The 22,611-nt window shown below is 45.7% G+C and overlaps 3 protein-coding genes and 1 long non-coding RNA gene across 6 annotated transcripts in view; 3 read left to right on the top strand and 1 right to left on the bottom strand.

Moving 5' to 3' along the window:
* The window catches only part of LOC103460101 (voltage-gated potassium channel regulatory subunit KCNG4-like), a 258,663-nt gene that overhangs the window by 29,347 nt on the left and 206,705 nt on the right, over positions 1-22,611 (top strand). The gene's annotated exons all lie outside the window — the stretch shown is intronic.
* Positions 1,033-3,475, bottom strand: LOC108165927 (uncharacterized). Its single transcript, XR_001776247.2, has 3 exons — positions 2,676-3,475; positions 2,476-2,538; positions 1,033-1,828 (listed from the first exon to the last, which is right to left on the bottom strand). It is a non-coding gene; the product is annotated as an uncharacterized LOC108165927 (long non-coding RNA).
* On the top strand, positions 13,944-18,587 carry LOC145551197 (uncharacterized). Of its 2 annotated transcripts, XM_081605647.1 has the most exons (4): positions 13,944-14,337; positions 14,417-14,715; positions 17,753-18,012; positions 18,084-18,587. In XM_081605647.1, exons 1-3 carry the CDS (start codon positions 14,314-14,316, stop codon positions 17,997-17,999), a joined length of 570 nt encoding a protein of 189 aa, XP_081461773.1. In that variant the 5' UTR covers positions 13,944-14,313; the 3' UTR covers positions 18,000-18,012; positions 18,084-18,587. The 2 variants fall into 2 exon arrangements, with proteins under 2 accessions (XP_081461773.1, XP_081461772.1); XM_081605646.1 differs by having other exon boundaries at positions 13,945-14,337; positions 17,753-18,587.
* Positions 19,077-21,382, top strand: LOC145551019 (interleukin-17B-like; the record flags this gene model as incomplete). Its single annotated transcript, XM_081604886.1, has 1 exon — positions 19,077-21,382. A coding segment is annotated over one exon (252 nt), but the record flags the coding sequence as incomplete, so codon positions are not given.

Genomic DNA, 22,611 nt, shown 5'->3' with positions numbered 1-22,611 from the left:
AGTCTGTGTGTGTGTGTGTGTGTGAGTCTGTGTGTGTGTGTGTGTGTGTGTGTGTGTGTGTGTGTGTGGATCCCTTTCAGAGGATTGTCTGCAGGGATCACATGGTTTCTGAAACGCTTCATTCAGATTTCAGTCGGTGTTCCTCGGAGCTCGGAGCAAAGCGTGGGAACCGCCGCCTCTCTCCGGACGTCACGGGGGCCGGCTGCAGCTTCCGGTTCCCCTGGGAGGAAAACACCGGACTGAGGTCTGGACCTGCCGACCGCTTAGTGGAGGCAGAGAAGATATGGAGAGAAAATGGTCTCAAAATACCCGAGTGTGTAACAGTGGATTTGTAATCTTTGTAACTTTGGAGAGTTTTATCTGTGAAACATGATTTGTAAACTGTAAAAAGAAGATTTGTGCGTAGCTCCAGGTTGTTGTAGATATGTGGTCAAATATGTACACAAATATTAAATGTATTGTTCAGAAATGGGCTCTTGATGGATTTCAGACCCAGTTGAACCTGGATTCTGTGTGAACGTTAGTCCAGATCATTATTCATGTTTGGAAAGTTTATTGTTTGGTGAATAAATCCAGCAGCAGGTCTTCATGCTGCTGAAGCAGCAAAACATGGTTTCAGCTAAATCACTGATCAAAGGTCGATACGTTTTAAATATGTATTAATGATTAACTGGTAGATGAACTCTGGCTGATTTCTAGGCTGATCTATTTAACCAAACTCTACGTACATTAGCTGTGTGTCGATGGAGGTTTTGACATAAACATGAAAACAAAAACACAAAAGGTTTTGTGTTTGCCAGCATTAAGACGTGAGCTGGTGCGGACCAAAGCTTTAACCGACCTGCTGGGGTCAAAGGTTAGGTGGAGAAAGACATTAGCGACAGACAAACATGAGGAGGACAGAGTATCAACCCACCAGAGTTCAGCCAGAGTTCATCCACCAGTTAATCATTAATACGTATTTAAAACGTATCGACCTTTGATCAGTGATTTAGCTGAAACCATGTTTTGCTGCTTCAGCAGTATGAAGACCTGGTGCTGGATTTATTCACCAAACACACTGCGCTTCCGGTCCGGATCCGGTCCGGTGTTTCCAGCTCAGAAACACCGGAACCATCTTCGCCCCCCAGAGCCCGGCTTCGGGTCAGGGCTCCCAGGTCACCATGTCTGACCTTTACGCCGTGAACTTCAGAGCCAGCGCCACGCAGGATGACATCATCGGTGATGTCATCACACAAGCGATGTCCCGGCCAGAACACGGTGCGCTACATGATACAACATAAAGGCAGGAAAAGTTTCCTTGAAGTATTTTAATAATCGAGGAACTCGAATCATTCGAGGAATCGTTTCAGCCTAGACTCTATTAAAACCAAACCTTTTTCTGCCGTATCTCAGTGGTCAAACTATTGATATGTTGGTAATTTACTTTGAACAAATGGAAACCAAAATGGTTTTAGAGTATGAATACTCCTGATCCGCCTCACCACAGGTCATGTTTCCACTGAAGGCAGCTAAATGTGACTCAGCTGGGTGAAGGTTGAACAGCAGGACTTTGACTCCGGTTCAGGAGTTCAGGGTTGGTGTCGTCCAACGTTTATAGTCTCTGCTTTAACACACCGAGTCGAATCATGAGGCCACTATCAGAACCTCAAGCAGCCATTCGATCCAGGTGTGTTGGACCAGGACGTTTCTCCATGCTGCAGGACATCGAGGCCTGGATCTGGGATCCTGTGGAGGGTCAGCGTGTTCCTGCAGCCGCTCCATCGGATCAGAGGGTTGATGAGATCGGAAAGGTCCTGATCCTCCAGAAACACCTGACCCATCGGTCCTGTGTGCAGCAGGGAAATATAAGATGACATTTATACACAGAAATTCAATCAATTAGAATTGAAAGGCAATTAATTTCACTCATTTATATTCACCAGGTGAATATAAGAGATAAAAGGGAAATCAGAATATTTCACACACTACACAAATATTATGAGATATTTAAAACTTGAGCATAACTAGTTTTCTGTGTTTACAATAAAAAAAGACAAAACAAATAATTATAACAAACTGGAAAATTGCTGGAAAACCCATTTATTAGGAATTTTATCACACAGACACACGATGAATTGCACACTGATGGATGTTTGAAAACTTTAATTTTGTTAATGATTTTCCACTTAGAGTTAATGAAAATAAAATTAGAAGATTACATAAAAAAATACAGTTTTTAAAACCACAATGAAAAGTATGTTTAAAATCTGCTCAAAGTTTTATTTTGAAAATATTTGGCAAAAGTAACTCATTGGGATAAATATTGTAACTCGATGATTATGACTGTATTCTTTTGTAAAACAATAAAAATAAAATTCAATAATGTCCATTTGTTCACATCCCTGGTAATTAATGGAAACCAGCAGATTATTTAGAAAAGAGCCAAACATCTCAGACCGGTGGAGAGTTATTATTATCATTATTATTAATAACCTGAATCAGTGACGTCACCAGCCAGCACCAACCATGACGCTGCAGATGGAAGTCTAGCACCACCTGCTGGACAGAAACCGGAAGTTTATATTTCTAATTGCTTGATTTTTATGGAGTTAGATGTGTTTCACAATTATTGTCTGAGAATATTGCCTACTAGCATAAGCTAATGTTAGCCACAAAGTTTAAGTGAAACTCACCTCGGTGTCAGTGAATGTATGACGAGGCTACATCTTAAATCCTTCCTCCAGCTTGTTGGGGCTTCGGATCGATGTTCGGGTCGGCCAGGTCCTGCAGGCACCGAGTGTAAAAATGATATTTTATTGGATCGGAAACAATCGAGCCGCTTTTCCCCGAACGCGGAAGCTGCATTAGAGTCCACGCAACACGTGTTTTGGTTGCGGATCTCACATGAACATCCGGGGCGGGGCTTAAGGACGAGCGATGTAAGACGTGTTCTGATTGGTTAGCGCTCTCAGAGCTGTGTCCCGAACTGCAGGGTTCCGGTGGCGGGACACAGAATATGAAGGTCAGTCATCTTTACAACATTACACCGTTTAGCAGCTACTAAAGTGTCCGCCCTGTTTCAAAGAATAAATCTTACACAACTTATGACGACAGTCACATATTTTGTCTGCCGCGGTAGCATATTGTGCTAGCTAATGTTAGCACTGGGTAAAGTTCATAAACTAGGCTTGTGTGATATTCGCCTGTCTTCATGTTGAATTCGTTAACCAGCGAACCGCTGCTGAGCGGCATTAAGCGTGGAAAATACCAAATATACCTGGAGGAAATGTGTTAAATACTGTTGTGTAATCCTCCGTGTGTGTGTGTGTGTGTGTGTGTGTGTGTGTGTGTGTGTGTGTGTGTGTGTGTGTGTGTGTGTGTGTGTGTGTGTGTATTAACTAGCATTGAAGCTAAAGTGGGAAAACAGCGGATCGTTGCTCCAATGTTATTATGTCCACGTTAATCTGCACCACTGCAGATGATTTATTTACCAAGCACAGTGTTGTCTATGAGGGGAGACAATGTAACTCTTAAATATATGTTTTCTTCCAGATGTAAAATGTAAAACTAAGCTGGTTGGTCACAGGCCAAAGGAGGATATTCACATAATTTCTGTGTTTTTATTATTTGGTGTGCGTGTGTCTTGTACTTAGTTTTATTCCGAATTAGATATAATATGCCTTTTGCTGTGTTATGATATTAAATTAAATTGGTGTTCTCCTGATTCCCCATTCTAGTATGACCAGCAGAGTGCAGCTGAAGCAGGACAGGCTTGTAGGTCTGACTGATTCCTCCAGCTGCTGGAGACGATCAGAACATGAGGATGGAGAGACCAGCAAGTGTTGAGTCAGAGGAGGTCAGGTAGGGAAGGAAGTGTTGCTTTTAGGGTCCATTGCTCGTCCTTAAGCCCCGGATGTTCATGTGAGATTCCCAAAAAACGTTGAGTTCAGCCAAAAAACAGGAGCTTCAACAAAAACTTAGACTCAACCAAAAAATTCTGATATGCAAAATTTTGCATATCAAAATTGCATGTCATGTTTGAATTTGTTTGAATTTCAAACAAATTCAAACAAAAATTTATGATTTCAAAAAAAAAAACTTTAAACATTTTTTTGTTTTGTAAAAAATTATTTTTATGATTCAAAAGTTTTTAAGATTTTTTTCTTTTAATTTTTTTTTTTTTTTATTGAATAATTGTGAGACAAATCAAACTCCATAGATTTTGGGTTCATTCCCAGATCAGTGTGACTCAGATTCACCAGAAACCAGCAAATACAGATCAGATCTTAAAGTTTGAGGGCAGAAGGTGAGATGATGGCGCCACGCCGCTCTCTGACCCACATCTCGGCTTCCTGAAGGTCAAACTCTTCATCCGCCGGCCTGCAGAGGAAACGCCAAACAGGACACTTCTCAGTAATTTGTTGTCTCACTACAAGGATGTCGTTTCCTCTGGAGGTTCATGCTGCTGCAGATGATGATGATGATGACGAAGAGGCAGGGGTCACTCATCTGGTGACCTTCAGCTCTAAAACTGGAGGGAAACCTGATGACCTTCATTCAGGTTCTGCTGAAATCTGTTGAGTAAACTCTCCACGATGTGGGTCCATTCTGAAGAACAGTTCCTCACAGAACCAACGATCTTCTGGTTTCTAAATGCCGGATCTAAACCGGGTCTAAACTGGGCCTAAACTGGGTGTAAACTGGGCCTAAACCGGATCTAAACCAGGTCTAACCTGGGCCTAAACCGGGTCTAAACTGGGCCTAAACCGGGTCTAAACTGGGTGTAAACTGGGCCTAAACAGGATCTAAACCAGGTCTAAACTGGGTGTAAACTGGGCCTAAACCGGGTCTGAACTGGGTGTAAACCTGGCCTAAACCGGATCTAAACCAGGTTTAAACCGGATCTAAACCAGGTCTAAACTGGGCCTAGACCGGGTCTAAACTGGGGCTAAACTGGGCCTAAACCAGGTCTAAACTGGGCCTAAACCGGGTCTAAACTGGGCCTAAACCGGATCTAAACTGGGGCTAAACCGGGTCTAAACTGGGCCTAAACCGGATCTAAACTGGGGCTAAACCGGGTCTAAACTGGGCCTAAACCGGGTCTAAACCAGGTCTAAACTGGGCCTAAACCAGGTCTAAACTGGGCCTAAACCAGGTCTAAACTGGGCCTAAACCGGGTCTAAACTGGGTGTAAACTGGGCCTAAACCAGGTCTAAACTGGGTGTAAACTGGGCCTAAACCGGGTCTGAACTGGGTGTATACTGGGCCTAACCCAGGTCTAAACTGGGTCTAAACTGCGCCTAAACCGGGTCTAAACTGGGTGTAAACTGGGCCTAAACCGGGTGTAAACTGGGCCTAAACCGGATCTAAACCAGGTCTAAACTGGATCTAAACCAGGTCTAAACCGGATCTAAACCAGGTCTAAACTGGGCCTAAACCGGGTCTAAACTGGGTGTAAACTGGGCCTAAACCGGATCTAATCCAGGTCTAAACTGGGCCTAAACCGGGTCTGAACTGGGTGTAAACTGGGCCTAAACCAGGCCTAAACCGGATCTAAACAAGGTCTAAACTGGATCTAAACCAGGTCTAAACCGGATCTAAACCAGGTCTAAACTGGGCCTAAACCGGGTCTAAACTGGGTGTAAACTGGGCCTAATCCTGATCTAAACCAGGTCTAAACTGGGCCTAAACTGGGTGTAAACCGGGTCTAAACTGGGTCTAAACTGGGTCTAAACCGGATCTAATCCAGGTCTAAACTGGGCCTAAACCGGGTCTGAACTGGGTGTAAACTGGGCCTAATCCGGATCTAAACCAGGTCTAAACTGGGCCTAAACCGGATCTAATCCAGGTCTAAACTGGGCCTAAACCGGGTCTGAACTGGGTGTAAACTGGGCCTAATCCGGATCTAAACCAGGTCTAAACTGGGCCTAAACCGGGTCTAAACTGGGTGTAAACTGGGCCTAATCCGGATCTAAACCAGGTCTAAACTGGGCCTAAACTGGGTGTAAACCGGGTCTAAACTGGGCCTAAACCGGATCTAATCCAGGTCTAAACTGGGCCTAAACCGGGTCTGAACTGGGTGTAAACTGGGCCTAAACCAGGCCTAAACCGGATCTAAACAAGGTCTAAACTGGATCTAAACCAGGTCTAAACCGGATCTAAACCAGGTCTAAACTGGGCCTAAACCGGGTCTAAACTGGGTGTAAACTGGGCCTAATCCGGATCTAAACCAGGTCTAAACTGGGCCTAAACTGGGTGTAAACCGGGTCTAAACTGGGTCTAAACCGGATCTAAACCAGGTCTAAACTGGGCCTAAACCGGGTCTAAACTGGGTGTAAACTGGGCCTAATCCGGATCTAAACTGGGTCTAAACTGGGTCTAAACTGGGTGTAAACCGGGTCTAAACTGGGCCTAAACCGGGTCTAAAACATAAAACACTTGGAGAAAATGTCTGAGACATCAGCAGGTTAGTTACTTTGTGGTTTCCTTACATTATTTCTTCTTTGTTCTGTTTCATGTTCTGGTTTGGAGGCAAACAGAGTTTTTAGACCAAATCGTCACTTTTATAAATGTTTTCTGACTCCAAGCCTGAAAGGTTCATGGATTCAGTCAAAGTGTTTGTAAATCTGTGTAATGAGGTCAGCATGTTGTGTCAAGATGTGCGTAATTATCAGGCAGATTCTTTTCTTTGAGGAAAATAAACTCCTGTTAGTTTAGAAAACTACAACAAACTCAGGAAAAATCATCGAGTTTCATCAGAACCAGAGAAACGCGACGAGTTTCTAAAATACAGACGACTAAAGAAACATGTAGATTTATTCTTTGGCTTTTATTTTGTATTTCCTCTGATTCATGTAAAGCACTTTGATTTGCCTTGTTGCTGAAAATGTGCTGAATAAATAAAATTACCTTCACTACTGTTACACTGTAAAGAATTAACTTCAATAATTTGGTTCATTTAGACAAAGAAAATAACATAGGTGTTAATTTTCAAAGTTATATTTTCACCATGTTATTCCTACATTTATAAATGTCTGAGTTCAAAACTAAATATTTAAATCAAAAGCTAAATATTTCATTTGGAATAAAATATTTAGTCAGAAAAATAATTGTTAATTTGGAGCTAAATGTTTAGTTTAAAACTAAACATTTAATTCAATATTTAAATATTGAAAACTAAATATATAGTGAATAAATAGCAACTATTTATTTAACTAACAGCTTAAATTAAATATTTTGTTTTTGTAAAACGTACAGCAGCCTAAAACTGTGCGCTGGCTCCCCCTAGAGGGCCACTTCTCCTAAATAAAGAAGCACAGAAGCCTGCCACACTTTTCAGTTGAACTTTTTCTGTCTGGATCCAGACGAAGACCTTGAGGTTTCTCTGTTGGAGGCGAACAGCGTGAAAAGGTTCAGGCGTTTGGTTTCTTCAGCTTCTGAAAATACCTGCAAGCTGCAGGGAAGACGGGCGGTTTGGTAACCATGACAACACAAACAGAGGGGTTTGGTAACCATGACAACACAAACAGAGGGGTTTGGTAACCATGACAACACAAACAGAGGGGTTTGGTAACCATGACAACACAAACAGAGGGGTTTGGTAACCATGACAACACAAACAGAGGGGTTTGGTAACCATGACAACACAAACAGAGGGGCGTGACTCGCGTTTCTTCTGCGCTCTCATCAGTTCAGCAGACGTGACTAAAGCTGCCGGCAGGCGGCAGGAGAGCCGATGAGCAGAAACACATCAAATCACGTTTCTCACTGAGCAAAGTTTCAATGTTTCTGGAAACAGATGAAGTTCAACAACCCAAATGTAACAGAGCAAAACACTGTCATGGTCATGAAGGTGACAAATGAAAACGATTCAACTCTCCCATGGAGTCCAGAGTTTGAGCTCTTCCTCTGTTTCACCATCAGCAAAATACCGACGTGACAAGAAGTGAGGTGAAAACCAGGAGGAGGAACTTTCCCTGCAGCAGAGAAGCTGATAAAATGTTTGTTTTTTCTTGATGAGAAGGAAAAACCAGCAGGACAAAGAAGGATGAGAGAGAAAATCCCCAACCAGCTGATTTCCAGCATTGTGTTTGTCATCAGCATTGACCTGATGACAGACATGCACACTCAGGAACTCTGCACACAAAGTTCCTGAGTGTGCAGAGAAACGCGCTTCCTGCTGCAGGTTTGCAGCTTTCAGCAGCCGCGTTGCATCAGCTGCATTACCTCATGAACACGTGACAGTGAAAGTCAGCTATGCTTCTAAATCCAGCAGCCAAAGCTTTATAGCGCGGGGAGGAGGACCTGAGGGCTGGGCGTCACCGGGTTTCACTGCGCCCGGTCCGTTTGCTGACTTAATTATTCATGAGGCGAGTTGAAGTTTTGTTTCTAGAACTTCAACCTGCTTCCTTTGCAGGCAGCTTTTGTAATGCTGTCAGACATGTCCACAATAAATGGCTGTTGAAACCAAGAACTGCTTTAAGCCTTGATTTAACCTGAGAGGAGTAACATGAGGTAAATATTACGCTTTCAAAAATGAAGCGCAAATTCAAGCTGGAAAACCTCTGCCTCAGCTGCTCCACCCAATCGCTGCGTCATGCTCTGAGCGCTGGTCCTCGACCCGGCGCGTCCAATCATCAATCGGGATCCGCTTATAAGGATCCACGCAGTCAGCCGCTTTCCAGCTGTGTTCAATCCGTTCATCCGCACGCCACAGCTTCGTGGTTCCCCGTCCTTCTACGTCTCATCCTGCGTCATTAAAGCAGGTCGGCCCCTTTTTTCCCCTCAGAAGCAAGAGATTTTTCTCCCGGCCACAGCCTCGATCATTTCAAGCTGTTTCTCCCGCCTCTCTCGCCTGACTGGGGCTTTCACCATCTCCCGCTCCCTCGCCACCTCCCAGCCAGCACACCTAGGTGGGCCCCATATGGGGGAAAAGAGGACAGACAATATGGGTCCCATATGGGTTTGTCCGCGGTTTCCATGGTGCCCCCACATGGGTTTGCCCATGTAGGGGCACCACCTACATGGGCCCTATATGGGCAAACCTATGTGGGCCCACCGCCATGTAGGGCAGGTGACCCATATTGTCTGCCCTCCTTTACCCCATATGGGGCCCACCTAGGTATGCTGACTGGGCTCCTCTACGATCCACCTCTGGCAAACAGACACGTGATCCCACTGTCTACAACCCTGGGTCGTCCTCCTTCCCCTGAGGTCGTCGTCCTGCCCCTCAGGCCATCTTCCTTCCCCTCAGGTCGTCTTCCTTCCCCTCAGGCCGTCTTCCTTCCCCTGAGGTCGTCGTCCTTCCCCTCAGGTCGTCTTCCTTCCCCTGAGGTCGTCCTCCTTCCCCTCAGGTCGTCTTCCTTCCCCTCAGGTCGTCTTCCTTCCCCTCAGGTCGTCTTCCTTCCCCTCAGGTCGTCTTCCTTCCCCTCAGGTCGTCTTCCTTCCCCTGAGGTCGTCCTCCTTCCCCTCAGGTCGTCCTCCTTCCCCTGGTCGTCCTCCTTCCCCTCAGCTCGTCTTCCTTCCTCAGTCGTCTTCCTTCCCCTCAGGTCGTCTTCCTTCCCTGAGGTCATCGTCCTTCCCTCAGGTCGTCTTCCTTCCCCTGAGGTCGTCCTCCTTCCCCTCAGGTCGTCTTCCTTCCCCTGAGGTCGTCCTCCTTCCCTTCAGGTCGTCTTCCTTCCCCTCAGGTCGTCTTCCTTCCCCTCAGGTCGTCTTCCTTCCCCTCAGGTCGTCTTCCTTCCCCTCAGGTCGTCTTCCTTCCCCTCAGGTCGTCTTCCTTCCCCTCAGGTCGTCTTCCTTCCCCTGAGGTCGTCCTCCTTCCCCTCAGGTCGTCTTCCTTCCCCTGAGGTCGTCCTCCTTCCCCTCAGGTCGTCTTCCTTCCCCTCAGGTCGTCTTCCTTCCCCTCAGGTCGTCTTCCTTCCCCTCAGGTCGTCTTCCTTCCCCTCAGGTCGTCTTCCTTCCCCTCAGGTCGTCCTCCTTCCCCTCAGGTCGTCTTCCTTCCCCTGAGGTCGTCCTCCTTCCCCTCAGGTCGTCCTCCTTCCCCTCAGGTCGTCCTCCTTCCCCTCAGGTCGTCCTCCTTCCCCTCCGTCCCCCTCAGCATTTTACTAAACCCGTTTCACTGCCGTAACCCGTTTCACTGCCGTAACCCGTTTCCCGAGAGCTAATTTCTGCAAGCCTTCCCAGATCATCGCTCTCCGCTATACTCGTTACAGATCTGGTCATTTTAACACTAGTGCTGATAAGGTGTCTCTCTGCCTTTGCTCTGTCCAGCTATTAGACAAAATCACCCATTTCAAAGCCTAATCTCATATCCCGCCTGTAATCTTATTCCTTATATTTCCTCAGTTTTTCATCTTGATTTTGAGTCTCAACTTTTCCTTCATGCTCATCTTAGTTCCAAGCCTCGAGGCAAAAATATCATTCAGCTTTAGATTATGTCCAACCAGTCTGCAAGGTATTCTCTTGGCCTTACGCCAACATCTTCATCTGTTTTAAACATTCTCTTCACATAATTATGCATCTCTTCTCGTGTTCGCTGCTCCCCTCGGTGCCAGACGAGCACTGCGCAATTCACTGGTGGTGGTTGGTCAACCTCATGCAAAGCGCATGTTCTCATCCCATTAATGTTACGCATATCTTTCCCCTTTTTCCTTCACACCCTTATTTTCAGGTTTCATTCCAGACTGTATCCCCTCAGCTGGCCTTCATCTACCTGCCCGGCTCCGCGCCATCCCAGTATCCCCTCAGCTGGCTCATATCCCAGCTTTTCTCTCCTTCTATCCAGCGAGGCTCCTCTCCAACCTGCACCGATCCTTCAGTCTTTCTTCAGGCTATTCTGTATCCCTTCAGCTCGTCTTCTTCCACCAGCCCGGCTCCGTGCCGCCATGCATCCTCCAGCCCGGTATCATTCTAGCTCCGTATCCCTCAGCTGGCCCCTGTTCACCAGCCTGGCATCATGCCGTTATGGTATCTCACTGCTGGCCTTCTTCCACCAGCTAAGTTTCCCCGTCATCTGTCACCTCGGATCGATTCCTCCTATCAGCGTCTCACCTTTTCTCGTGAACAGCATCCCTGTCGGCTGACCACTAATATCCTATGCCTTTTCTTTTCTCTTGGCATTCTCCTCCTCCTGTCCCTGAAGTCACCTCACCGGTTTATGGTCCTTCTCTCACCTCAGGGCCTTGGCCCCCTTTTGGGGGGAGAGCATCCCTAATCAGCGTCGGGGGTGTTCTCCCGAGTTCACAGCAAATCACAGCTCAACTCTTCTGCCGGGGCCCGAGCGCCAAAGAACTGTTATTCATTTTGTCATTAAATCTTTTAATCGTTCTTTTCTACGTCCGAGTCTTTTCAGATTGAATAAGTAGAATGCTTTTACTTTCCCTTTTTAGAAACAATGTACAGTGATCCCTCGCTATAACGCGGTTCACCTTTCACGGTCTCGCGGCTTTGCGGATTTTCTTTGTGCAGTTTTGTTTCACAGTGCATTGTGTTCTGCATCCGGACTATGGAGAGCCATTTCAGCCAAAATTAAATAAATAAATAAATGGGTGAAATAAATAAAAAATGAGTAAAATAAATCAAAAATGAGAATGGTAAATAAATAATTGTTAAATAATAATTAGCTTTTTCATTACCATTTTTCATTATTTTTTCATATTATCAATTTCTCATTCCCTTTTTCATTATCTATTTTATTTAGCCATTTTTAATTTAGCTTTTTCATTAACCATTTTCATTTCTTATTTCATATTATCAATTTCCCATTTCTTTTTCATTATCTATTTTTTATTATCCCTTTATCCATTTACCATTTTTATATTTATTTTCAATAACCACTTTCAATTTCCTTTTTATTAACCCAATTTTTATTTATTTATTTTTCAGATTATCAATTCTCTATTTCTTTTCATTTATCTATTTTCATTAATCTATTTTCATTGTCCATTTTCATTTAGCCTTTATTATTTACCCATTTTCATTAATCTATTTTTTAATTTAAATTTTGATTTCCTTTTCCTTAACCCGATTTTCTATTTCCCAGTTTCATTAATCATTTATCATATATCCCTTTTTTATTACCCAATTTCTTTATTATTTTCATTCACATTTGTTGAAAAATCTTACTTTCCATTTCCATTCCCTTATCATTTAGTATTCCTTATTTCTTATTATCACATTCTATTTCCCCGCAAAACTTAGGAAAAATAATGCAATGAGGAGAGACGTATCAGGCTAACTTCCCAATTGGTTGGTTAGCGTACACCCTACTTTGCTTCAAGAAAGATGGCGACCTACTAACGGGTTATCAATAAGCTGAAGCTCGTTAACTTCATTAGAAAATAGTGTTATTACTCCTGACTTTAGTTCTCGTGTGGCCGCTCAGACAGAACGTGTTTCAGTTGGCGGCTCCAACTGAAACACGGATGAACCTGCAGTAGAAATCAAGAACATGTCCGTTTCAACGCTGAGGCGCTGGGAGAAATAACCGAAGGGCTCCAGCCGCTCGTCTCCTTCAGACTGTGATAAGATTGTTCATCCATCAACACAGTGAGGGTCTGGACCGGGTTGGAGGTTCAGGGTCACCGGTACCAGCTGAGTCACTGCAGACCCGGTTCGGCGCGGCTGGTTGATCGTCTCATAGATTTTTACGACGGCAGAATCTGTTTCCAGCTGAACGCGCTGCAGAAAGACTGGAGGAGGAATAATGATGACGAACAATTCAGATTTTTGACTAAGATCAAAGAATTAAACATCAAAGTTAACATTAAAAATCACATCAAGTTATTTGTAGAAACACGGATGAAAACGGTAACACTTTATGTGAAGGTGTGCATCAGATTGATATTACAGTGTCATAAACATGAAGGAGTCTTTATGTCTGACTGTTGTCATAAAGTGTCATTCGGTAAATAATGACATTTTTATTGCAAAGTTGCCCTAAAAGTTGCTTTAAAAGTCCATTAAAAGTGCTGACTTTGCATTATTTTGTATATAATAACATTTTACGGAACTTTTAGAGCAACTTTGCATTAAAAGTGTCATTATTTACCGAATGACAACAGTCATAAACATTCATAAAGACTCCTTCATGTTCATGCTGGTGTCAAGTTAGTCTTCTGCACATCCTGTCAAATAAAGTCTTACCATGAAAACTAATAATCATAAATCATATTGAAACAGGAAAAGTGTTAAAAATGAGTAAAACTTGGTTCAGGCTGCGATGCGGGTCAGTCATATTGGTGAAATCAACATTAATGATGTTTTCCATCTTTTCATGTTTCTGCATTTGAGCAAATTTATGTAAAATCAACAGATGGTCACATTTTTTTGTGCTGATATTTAATTGTAATTATGACAACAAATTTGAATTGAATCAACGTCGCAGCTCCTGTTCAGCTTCTCCACAAACTGTTTTATTTTTTATTACGTTTTATGTGACAGATCAGAACAAAGTGGTTCATCACAACAACAAGGAAGAAAATATGACCAACCGGAAAACGTCGGTCCTGCAAAAATAAAACTACAATTATTTAATTTGCTTTAATCAAAGGCTGTAAGTTTGTTGATGTCATTGTGAGATTATGCAAATAAAGTTAAAAGAAACGAGCATCATGTGTAAACATGAGGGGAATCTGTTTCTAAATGCAGATGAAAAGTTTTATATAGTTTGTCGGTGGGCGGAGCCTCAGGATCGCCGCCTCCTGATTGGATGGAGCCGCATTCCTGCGGGCGGAGTGAGCAGGAAGGAGATCACCGCACCGTGATGAGGACAAAATAACATTTCCATCTGAGTCAGATGTAAACAGAGCTTGAGTCAGTCTGAGTGAGAAATAATCACACATGTGGGATTATTACTAATAGCCACACGTGGAGGGTTTATCTCATGATGGCGGAGTGATACCGGGTGGGCGTGGCCAGCTGCACCTGGCTGAGACGTCACTGCGGGTGTATGTATAATTTTGACCCAGTAAGAAGAGAATTCAATACGTCTAATCTTACAGGCTGGAAATAAATCATAAACATTAAAACATGCGGCTGGGTGGGAGTGCGCATGCGCGTGTAGACAGCTTGGCGCTGCAGGGTTCGGATGGTTCAGTCAGAACCTGGGAACGTGTTGCTAGGTCCAGGCTCGGTTCCGTGGGGTCAGGGAGTGGACCTTCTGACCAACATCTTCTCTGAAAGGAGGATGTTTGAGGACCGCGTGGGCGGGGCTTATGATTCACAATACAGAAATGTTGTTTTGAGGGTTTTCCCATAGAAACGACAGAAACAGCAGAGGTGCCGCTATATAACCAGGTGAGATGGCGCAGCCGGACACTCACTCCGCTCAGGATGACACGCAGCAGGCTGCACATGGTGGGTGGCCGTCCGGCCCCGGTCCGGTCCGGTCCGGTCCGGACAAGCAGACTCACTCTGACCTGTGGTTCTTTTGCAGGTCTCCCTCTGCGCGCTGCTGCTGCTCCACGCCGGGCGCACCGCGGCGCGGCGGACCCCCTGCGCCCCGCAGCTGAGCGGCCCGGCGGCCCGCGACCCCCTGGATCCACACTGGACCGGCTGCGTCACAGAGGCGCAACTGCGCAGCCGCGAGGACCGATTTCTGAAGAAGTACGCAGCGACCGAGCGGAGTGCGCAGAGCAGCAACAGGACGTGTGCGCAGGTGCTGGAAGAAATGCGCAAAGAGCCGCAGAGATTCCGGGAGAAGAGCCGCAGGTCGCTGTCTCCGTGGGAGTACAGGTGAGTACGGAGGCCCGCGCGGGCCAAACGCGCTTCAGGTTTTATTCTAATAAACTGGTTCATCCAGGAGTTCGCCCAACCCGCAGCAGGTGAGTTTTTCAGAAAACATTTAGAAATAAAGAAATTATGTAAAAAAATATATATATATTTTCAAAATACAGAAATGAGAATCTGGTGCGACGTATTCACAGCCTGGCGGGTCTTTTAGTTTGATCAACATGTTTTTTCAGCCTGGAGGTGATTTAGATGTTCAGAGCTGAAGATGAGGGTGATGGTGCAGAGGCCTTCCAGCCTTCACTGCAGCTCATCACCAAAATACATTTATGCTGCTAATTCAGATAGTTACATTTTAGTTACAAAGGAAATACATATTTTTTGCACAGTGGTGCAGTGGGTAGAGCTGTTGCCTTGCAGCAAGAAGGTTCTGGGTTCGATTCCCGGTCTTTCTGCATGGAGTCTCCATGTTCTCCGTGTGCATGGTGGGTTTTCTCCAGGTACTCCGGTTTCCTCCCACAGTCCAGAAACATGACTGTCAGGTTAATTGGTCTCTAATTTTCCTAGGTGTGTGTGTGTGTGTGTGTGTGTGTGCCTGTGACAGAGGGTACCTGTCCAGGTGACCCGCCTCTCGCCCGGACCTTGCTGGAGGCAGCAGTCCTCCTGACCCACTGAGGGACCAGGAGTTAGAAAATGGATGGAATATTTTTTGCACGACATTTTAAAAAAATATATAAAATGTATAAAAAAACCAACATTTTTTCAAATGTAAACAAGTTTTAAAAAAAGTATTTAATATCAGGAAAAGAGACACAGATGATGGGAAACGTGACAAACACCAACATTATAAAATAAAAAGTGCATTAATAACAGTAACAATGCATCCGCCATGTTTCTTCCTCTAAGGTTTTCTTCTCTTCTGCATCATTTCCTGTCAGAAATAAACTTTTAGACTAAAAAAAATCATTTTAAATCTAAATCTTTCAGATGTGTGAATAATTTTGGCTTCTTTTTGACTCAGACATGTTTCACTTTATTTAGTTTTTGTTGTTAATTTCATACCATGCTCACCAAAATGTACAGATATTATTGTAAATAGTCACTAAATCCAATTTAGTGCCTGTGGAAATTTAACCTGAGCTTCAGATGCTTCCAGACGCAGAGATTTTAATAAGTTTATTTTGAGAACATATGCACTTTTAAAGTTTGTTAGAAAAATATGACCATAGCTTTTATGAAAGAGTCCAGCTGCAGCAGTTAAAGCCTCACAGGTTTTAAAACCAGAGAAGAAGAAAAAGCTGCCAGGACTTTTTTCCAGTCCAAGTTTCAAATCTTCTTCCATCTTTTTGGGAATGTTTCATCATTCAGAGTTAAAATCAAAGCTTCACATAAACCCTCCTGAACATGCTAGCATGCATTAGCTCCAGGTTCGTTTCCTGTGTCTGCCGGTGTTCCTCAGGGCGCAGTGCTCAGCCTCCTTATGTTTGGTCACTTTCTCCAGGAAACCATTAATCATTTCTGCTGTTAAACACATTTCCTTCTGAAAACCTTTAAAAATAAAAAGCTAATTTCTTTTCTTCTTGATTGCAGCTTTAAATCTCGCCTCTGATCTTCTTCACCTCCAAATAAACGCATGATTATGATTCAAACTATTCCTTTCGTCTCTGGTTCTGATTCCAGGATTTCCACGGCTGTTTTCTTGGTTCTAATTGCCCACACCAGGGGGCGCTGTTTGCCTTCCTGTTTGCCTTCCTGTAAAAATCCGCAATAAATGAATCATTTCATTTTATTGCAGATTGACTTTATTGATCTCCAAGGGGAAATTATTTGTTGACAAGGTGTTAAAATATTAGTAAATATAAATGAAACCATAGAAGCGCCATAAGATTTATTGAAAAAGATATTTATATAAGTGTGATAAAATAATAAATACTAGCAATCATTAGCATGGAGACATGGTAATCTATGAATAAATGATTTTTAATTAATAACCTTTTATTTATCGATCGTCGATGATCGATAAATAAAAGTATAGATCAATAAATGATGTCAGAGAAAATGTAGCTTTAAAGACACTCAGAGTTTGACTTTGATCAGTCAGGAGAGTCGTGGTTAAAGTTCTGCAGAACCGACTGGGTTTCCTGTTTCCTGACCCGGTTCCTGTTTCCTGTTTCTGACCCGTTTCTGGTTTCCTGTCTCTGACCCGTTTCTGTTTCTGACCCGTTTCTGTTTCTGACCCGTTTCTGTTCTGACCCGTTTCTGGTTCTGACCCGTTTCTGTTTCTGACCCGTTTCCTGTTTCTGACCCGTTTCTGTTTCTGACCCGTTTCCTGTTCTGACCCGTTTCTGTTTCTGACCCGTTTCCTGTTCTGACCCGTTTCCCGTTTCCTGTCTCTGACCCGTTTCTGGTTCTGACCCGATTCTGTTCTGACCCGTTTCTGTTTCTGACCCGTTTCTGTTTCTGACCCGTTTCTGTTTCTGACCCGTTTCTGTTTCTGACCCGTTTCTGTTTCTGACCCGTTTCTGTTTCTGACCCGTTTCTGTTTCTGACCCGTTTCTGTTTCTGACCCGTTTCTGTTTCTGACCCGTTTCTGTCTCTGACCCGTTTCCTGTTTCTGACCCGTTTCCTGTTTCTGACCCGTTTTCTGGTTCCTGTCTCTGACCCGTTTCCTGTTCCCTGACCCGGTTCTTGTTTCTGACCCGTTTCCTGTCTCTGACCCGTTTCCTGTCTCTGACCCGTTTCCTGTTTCTGACCCGTTTCCTGTCTGACCCATTTCCTGTCTCTGACCCGTTTCCTGTCTCTGACCCGTTTCCTGTCTCTGACCCATTTCCTGTCTCTGACCCATTTCCTGTCTCTGACCCGGTTCCTGGTTCCAGTCTCTGACCCGTTTCCTGTCTCTGACCCGTTTCCTGTCTCTGACCCGTTTCCTGTCTGACCCGTTTCCTGGTTCCAGTCTCTGACCCGGTTTCTGACCCGTTTCCTGTTTCTGACCTGTTTCCTGTCTCTGACCCGGTTCCTGACCCGGTTCCTGTTCTCTCTGCAGCGTGCACCGGGACGCCGACCGGGTCCCGGCTGAGGTCATGGTGGCGCGCTGCGTCTGCGACGGCTGCATCATCAACCTGCGCGAGGATCGCAGCTACAACTCGGTGGCGGTCTGCGCCCGGATGACGGTGCTGAGGAGGAGGACGTGTCCCAGCGACCCAAACAAATTCATGGTCCGGAAGGAGCTGATGGTGGTTCCGGTGGGCTGCACCTGCGTGAGGCCCAGTTACTCCCAGTTACCGCCGTGAAGACCTGCTGCAGGTCCAGAAACGCCCGACGGAACCGGCTGGCGCCGAGCAGCAGAACCTCTGAACATTTTCTTCCTCACTCAGAATTCCTGCTGGATCCGGCCAGAAACCGAAGAAACGCCGGGAACCGGTCCAGACGAGCCGGTTCTGAGACCCGGTCAATGTGATCCACTGCGGCTTCACTGTGGATCACTAGAACCAGTTCAGACTGGAACCAGTTGAAACCAGTTTAAATCATCTTGCAGTTGAAGAGTTTTCTGGATGTCGTCCTTCTTCTAAATTTTCTTCACCGCTGGCAGCTGAACAGGCCCACAGCATGATGCTGCCTCCACCACAGTGACAGTTGTTTCTGCGTTCTTAGACCTGGAATCCTCTCCTGTTGTGGCCAGAACCAGCCGGTACCAGCCAGAACCAGCCAGTACCAGCCAGAACCAGCCGGTCCAGTTGAGTGAACATAATACCTCATGTTTTCATTTAAACTGATTTTTAATCCAGACACTGAAACTGGAGACCAGGAGCCTCACGAATAAAACACTGAGTAGTTTTCACTCTAGAACTAAAGCGGACAAATTTAGAACCAAGACCTGCTGCAGCTCTCTGACCCAGTTTCTGACCCGTTTCCTGACCCTGACCCGGTTCCTGGTTCCAGTCTCTGACCCGGTTCCTGACCCGGTTCCTGTTTCTGACCCGTTTCCTGTCTCTGACCCGGTTCCTGGTTCCAGTCTCTGACCCGGTTCCTGACCCGGTTCCTGTTTCTGACCCGTTTCCTGTCTCTGACCCGGTTCCTGGTTCCTGTCTCTGACCCGGTTCCTGGTTCCTGTCTCTGACCCGTTTCCTGTCTCTGACCCGGTTCCTGGTTCCTGTCTCTGACCCGTTTCCTGTCTCTGACCCGGTTCCTGGTTCCTGTCTCTGACCCGTTTCCTGTCTCTGACCCGTTTCCTGTCTCTGACCCGGTTCCTGGTTCCTGTCTCTGACCCGTTTCCTGTCTCTGACCCGTTTCCTGTTTCCAGTCTCTGACCCGGTTCCTGACCTGTTTCCTGTCTCTGACCCGGTTCCTGACCCGGTTCCTGTTCTCTCTGCAGCGTGCACCGGGACGCCGACCGGGTCCCGGCTGAGGTCATGGTGGCGCGCTGCTTCTGCGACGGCTGCATCATCAACCTGCGCGAGGATCGCAGCTACAACTCGGTGGCGGTCTGCGCCCGGATGACGGTGCTGAGGAGGAGGACGTGTCCCAGCGACCCAAACAAATTCATGGTCCGGAAGGAGCTGATGGTGGTTCCGGTGGGCTGCACCTGCGTGAGGCCCAGTTACTCCCAGTTACCGCCGTGAAGACCTGCTGCAGGTCCAGAAACGCCCGACGGAACCGGCTGGCGCCGAGCAGCAGAACCTCTGAACATTCTCATCCTCACTCAGGATTCCTGCTGGATCCGGCCAGAAACCGAAGAAACGCTGGGAACCGGTCCAGACGAGCCGGTTCTGAGACCCGGTCAATGCTGCGGCTTCACTGTGGATCACTAGAACCAGTTCAGACTGGAACCAGTTGAAACCAGTTTAAATCATCTTGCAGTTGAAGAGTTTTCTGGATGTCGTCCTTCTTCTAAATTTTCTTCACCGCTGGCAGCTGAACAGGCCCACAGCATGATGCTGCCTCCACCACAGTGACAGTTGTTTCTGCGTTCTTAGACCTGGAATCCTCTCCTGTTGTGGCCAGAACCAGCCGGTACCAGCCAGAACCAGCCGGTACCAGCCAGAACCAGCCGGTACCAGCCAGAACCAGCCGGTACCAGCCAGAACCAGCCGGTACCAGCCAGAACCAGCCGGTCCAGTTGAGTGAACATAATACCTCATGTTTTCATTTAAACTGATTTTTAATCCAGACACTGAAACTGGAGACCAGGAGCCTCACGAATGAAACGCTGAGTAGTTTTCACTCTAGAACTAAAGCGGACAAATTTAGAACCAAGACCCGCTGCTGCAGCAGAGCCTCCAGGTCAGACCTGCTGCAGCAGCAGAGCCTCCAGGTCAGACCTGCTGCAGCAGCAGAGCGTCCAGGTCAGACCTGCTGCAGCAGCAGAGCGTCCAGGTCTGACCTGCTGCAGCAGAGCGTCCAGGTCTGACCTGCTGCAGCAGCAGAGCGTCCAGGTCTGACCTGCTGCAGCAGAGCGTCCAGGTCAGACCTGCTGCAGCAGCAGAGCGTCCAGGTCTGACCTGCTGCAGCAGAGCGTCCAGGTCTGACCTGCTGCAGCAGAGCGTCCAGGTCAGACCTGCTGCAGCAGCAGAGCCTCCAGGTCAGACCTGCTGCAGCAGCAGAGCGTCCAGGTCAGACCTGCAGCAGCAGCAGAGCGTCCAGGTCAGACCTGCTGCAGCAGAGCGTCCAGGTCAGACCTGCTGCAGCAGCAGAGCCTCCAGGTCAGACCTGCTGCAGCAGCAGAGCGTCCAGGTCAGACCTGCTGCAGCAGCAGAGCGTCCAGGTCTGACCTGCTGCAGCAGAGCGTCCAGGTCAGACCTGCTGCAGCAGCAGCTTCATGTTCAGAGATGCTTTCTGTCCATAAGGCTCTTTCACAAAGCGGGCGGCTCCACTGGCTGCAGCTGGACCGGTACCGGTACCGCTGGGCTCCAAGTTCTGCTCAGATCCAGGATGAATCTAAAGCTGATCAACCATCAGGTCCATCTGATCAGTGATCAATCCTCCATCAGAGCTCCTCAGGTAGCGGCTCACCTGGACCAGCTGCTGCTGGACCTGATCGTCTCCTGATCAGAACCGAACCTGGTGGGTCCATCTGCTGACCAGCTGTTTCCTCTGCAGTCAGAATGAAATGAGGTTCATCTTCCTGGAGTTTGTTTTGTGTTGTTGTCTGAGGATAAATGTGGTTCAGTTTCATCGTTTAAACACTAAAATCATGAAAAGCATCAGGTTTGATGCTTCCTGGTTCAAATAATTCAGGTTTGCAGTTTATTGTCCAGATAAAGTTTGTGTTGCTGCTGCAGGTCAGAGGTTTGTATTTATTCACATTTTCATTTTTATACATGCCGACTTGTGTGTAAAAAATGGCGCCGCAGTTCATACATGAGGCCCTGATGATGTCATGAAGGATTCCTGAGCAGAAAATGTTGAATTATTCCTTTAATCATTAACAGTAACCGGCTGAATCTGATCAGTTTATAAACAATGTGAGGAAAAATGTTTTTTTATCTGTTGGAGTCGCAGCAGAAACTTTACAGATGTGACGAGTTGACCGGTGACTTTCTGTCTGAACCTGCTCACAGTCTGGACAAAGCTTCTGATTTGGGTCACTTCCTGTTTGGGTCACTTCCTGTTTGGGTTGATTAAAAGCTATGATGCATTCAGACTCTCTTCAAAATAAAAGCTGCTTTCCTTTGTCTTTTGTGTTGTTTTATCAAACCCGACTTATTGTATCGTCATCAGTTATTTACCAGAAACCAAACTATGAAGAGGAAACGATCAGATTTCAAAATAAGAGCATGAAAATAAATGTCAAACTACTTAAAGAATTAACAGTTTATAACCAAAACTTCAACACAGATGTTGAACTTAATTCCACTGAAAGTTTACAAAACAGCCAAATAATGTATGGGCTAAGTTAGCTAAACATTTTAAATGTTGGCTAAAGTTGTAACATCATGTTTGTTTTTTTCCTGGATAAATACTTTGAAAGGTAAATGTATCATATGGTTTGTATAACAGTTGTTGTTATTTCGTTGAAAAAATATTCCGTATTTCCACTTCTAAAGCTGATTTTTGTGCAGGTCATGTTGGTTTTTCAGGTGTGGCTGACATTAATGTATAAAAAGGGGCGCGTGCGCGCAGCGGCGCAATCAGAGAGGAAGACGTCAGGCAGCGCGAGACTTGAATTGCCTGAACGTTTAGAATAAGTTACAAATCTTAGAAAAGACATAAAACAGCAATCAAGGTTCGCCCCAGCGCCGCGGATCGAGCGCTTCAGGAGCTGGATTGGAGCTTTTACCCAGGAAACGCCGCCAGGTGCAGGAGGACGCCGATTGGCTAGAGGACGTCACCGGATCGAGATGACGTCACCGGGGGAAAGAGCGACATTCCCGGTGAGATCTGGACTTCACGTTTCTTTTGGGGGCATTTTTGGTGGTACCACTCCTTTTTCTAATTTTTTGGGGAGGTTTTTTTTTTTGACGTGTTGGATTTTTCGTTTTGATTGGGACTTTGGATTAAAAGGGAGAAAGGCTCCCAGGATATGGAACTCTTTTGTGGACAATATTCGCAGTAATAAGGATCGAGAGTTTTGAACATTTATCTATTTGGGTTTCTTTACTGACATGAACTGAGTGAATTAAATCCATCCTAAACTTATTTGGAGTAATTTTTGGTTACTGATTTATCAAGATAAAGATTATTTTCTTTATCTTTTCTTAGTTTTGTAATAAATCATTGTGGCAGACCATGATTTAGACAGACCAGTTAACCTGACAGTCATGTTTTTGGACTGTGGGAGGAAACCGGAGTACCTGGAGAAAACCCACCATGCACAGGGAGAACATGGAGACTCCATGCAGAAAGACCGGGAATTGAACCCAGAACCTTCTTGCTGCAAGGCAACAGCTCTACCAACTGCACCAC

The sequence above is a fragment of the Poecilia reticulata genome, chromosome 3 (genome assembly GCF_904066995.2).
Source record: "Poecilia reticulata chromosome 3, P_reticulata-male-v2, whole genome shotgun sequence".
In the NCBI taxonomy this organism is placed as follows: Eukaryota; Metazoa; Chordata; class Actinopteri; order Cyprinodontiformes; family Poeciliidae; genus Poecilia; species Poecilia reticulata.
Note: the sequence above shows the minus strand (reverse complement) of the source record. Positions and strands in the feature narration are given on the sequence as shown.

Excerpts from the sequence above, each read along its gene's own strand:
- LOC145551197 (XM_081605647.1), top strand. The coding sequence starts at position 14,314 with ATGACACGCAGCAGGCTGCACATG. Across the intron at positions 14,338-14,416 it reads CACGCAGCAGGCTGCACATG|GTCTCCCTCTGCGCGCTGCT; the intron begins GTGGGTGGCCGT and ends GTTCTTTTGCAG. Across the intron at positions 14,716-17,752 it reads CTGTCTCCGTGGGAGTACAG|CGTGCACCGGGACGCCGACC; the intron begins GTGAGTACGGAG and ends TTCTCTCTGCAG.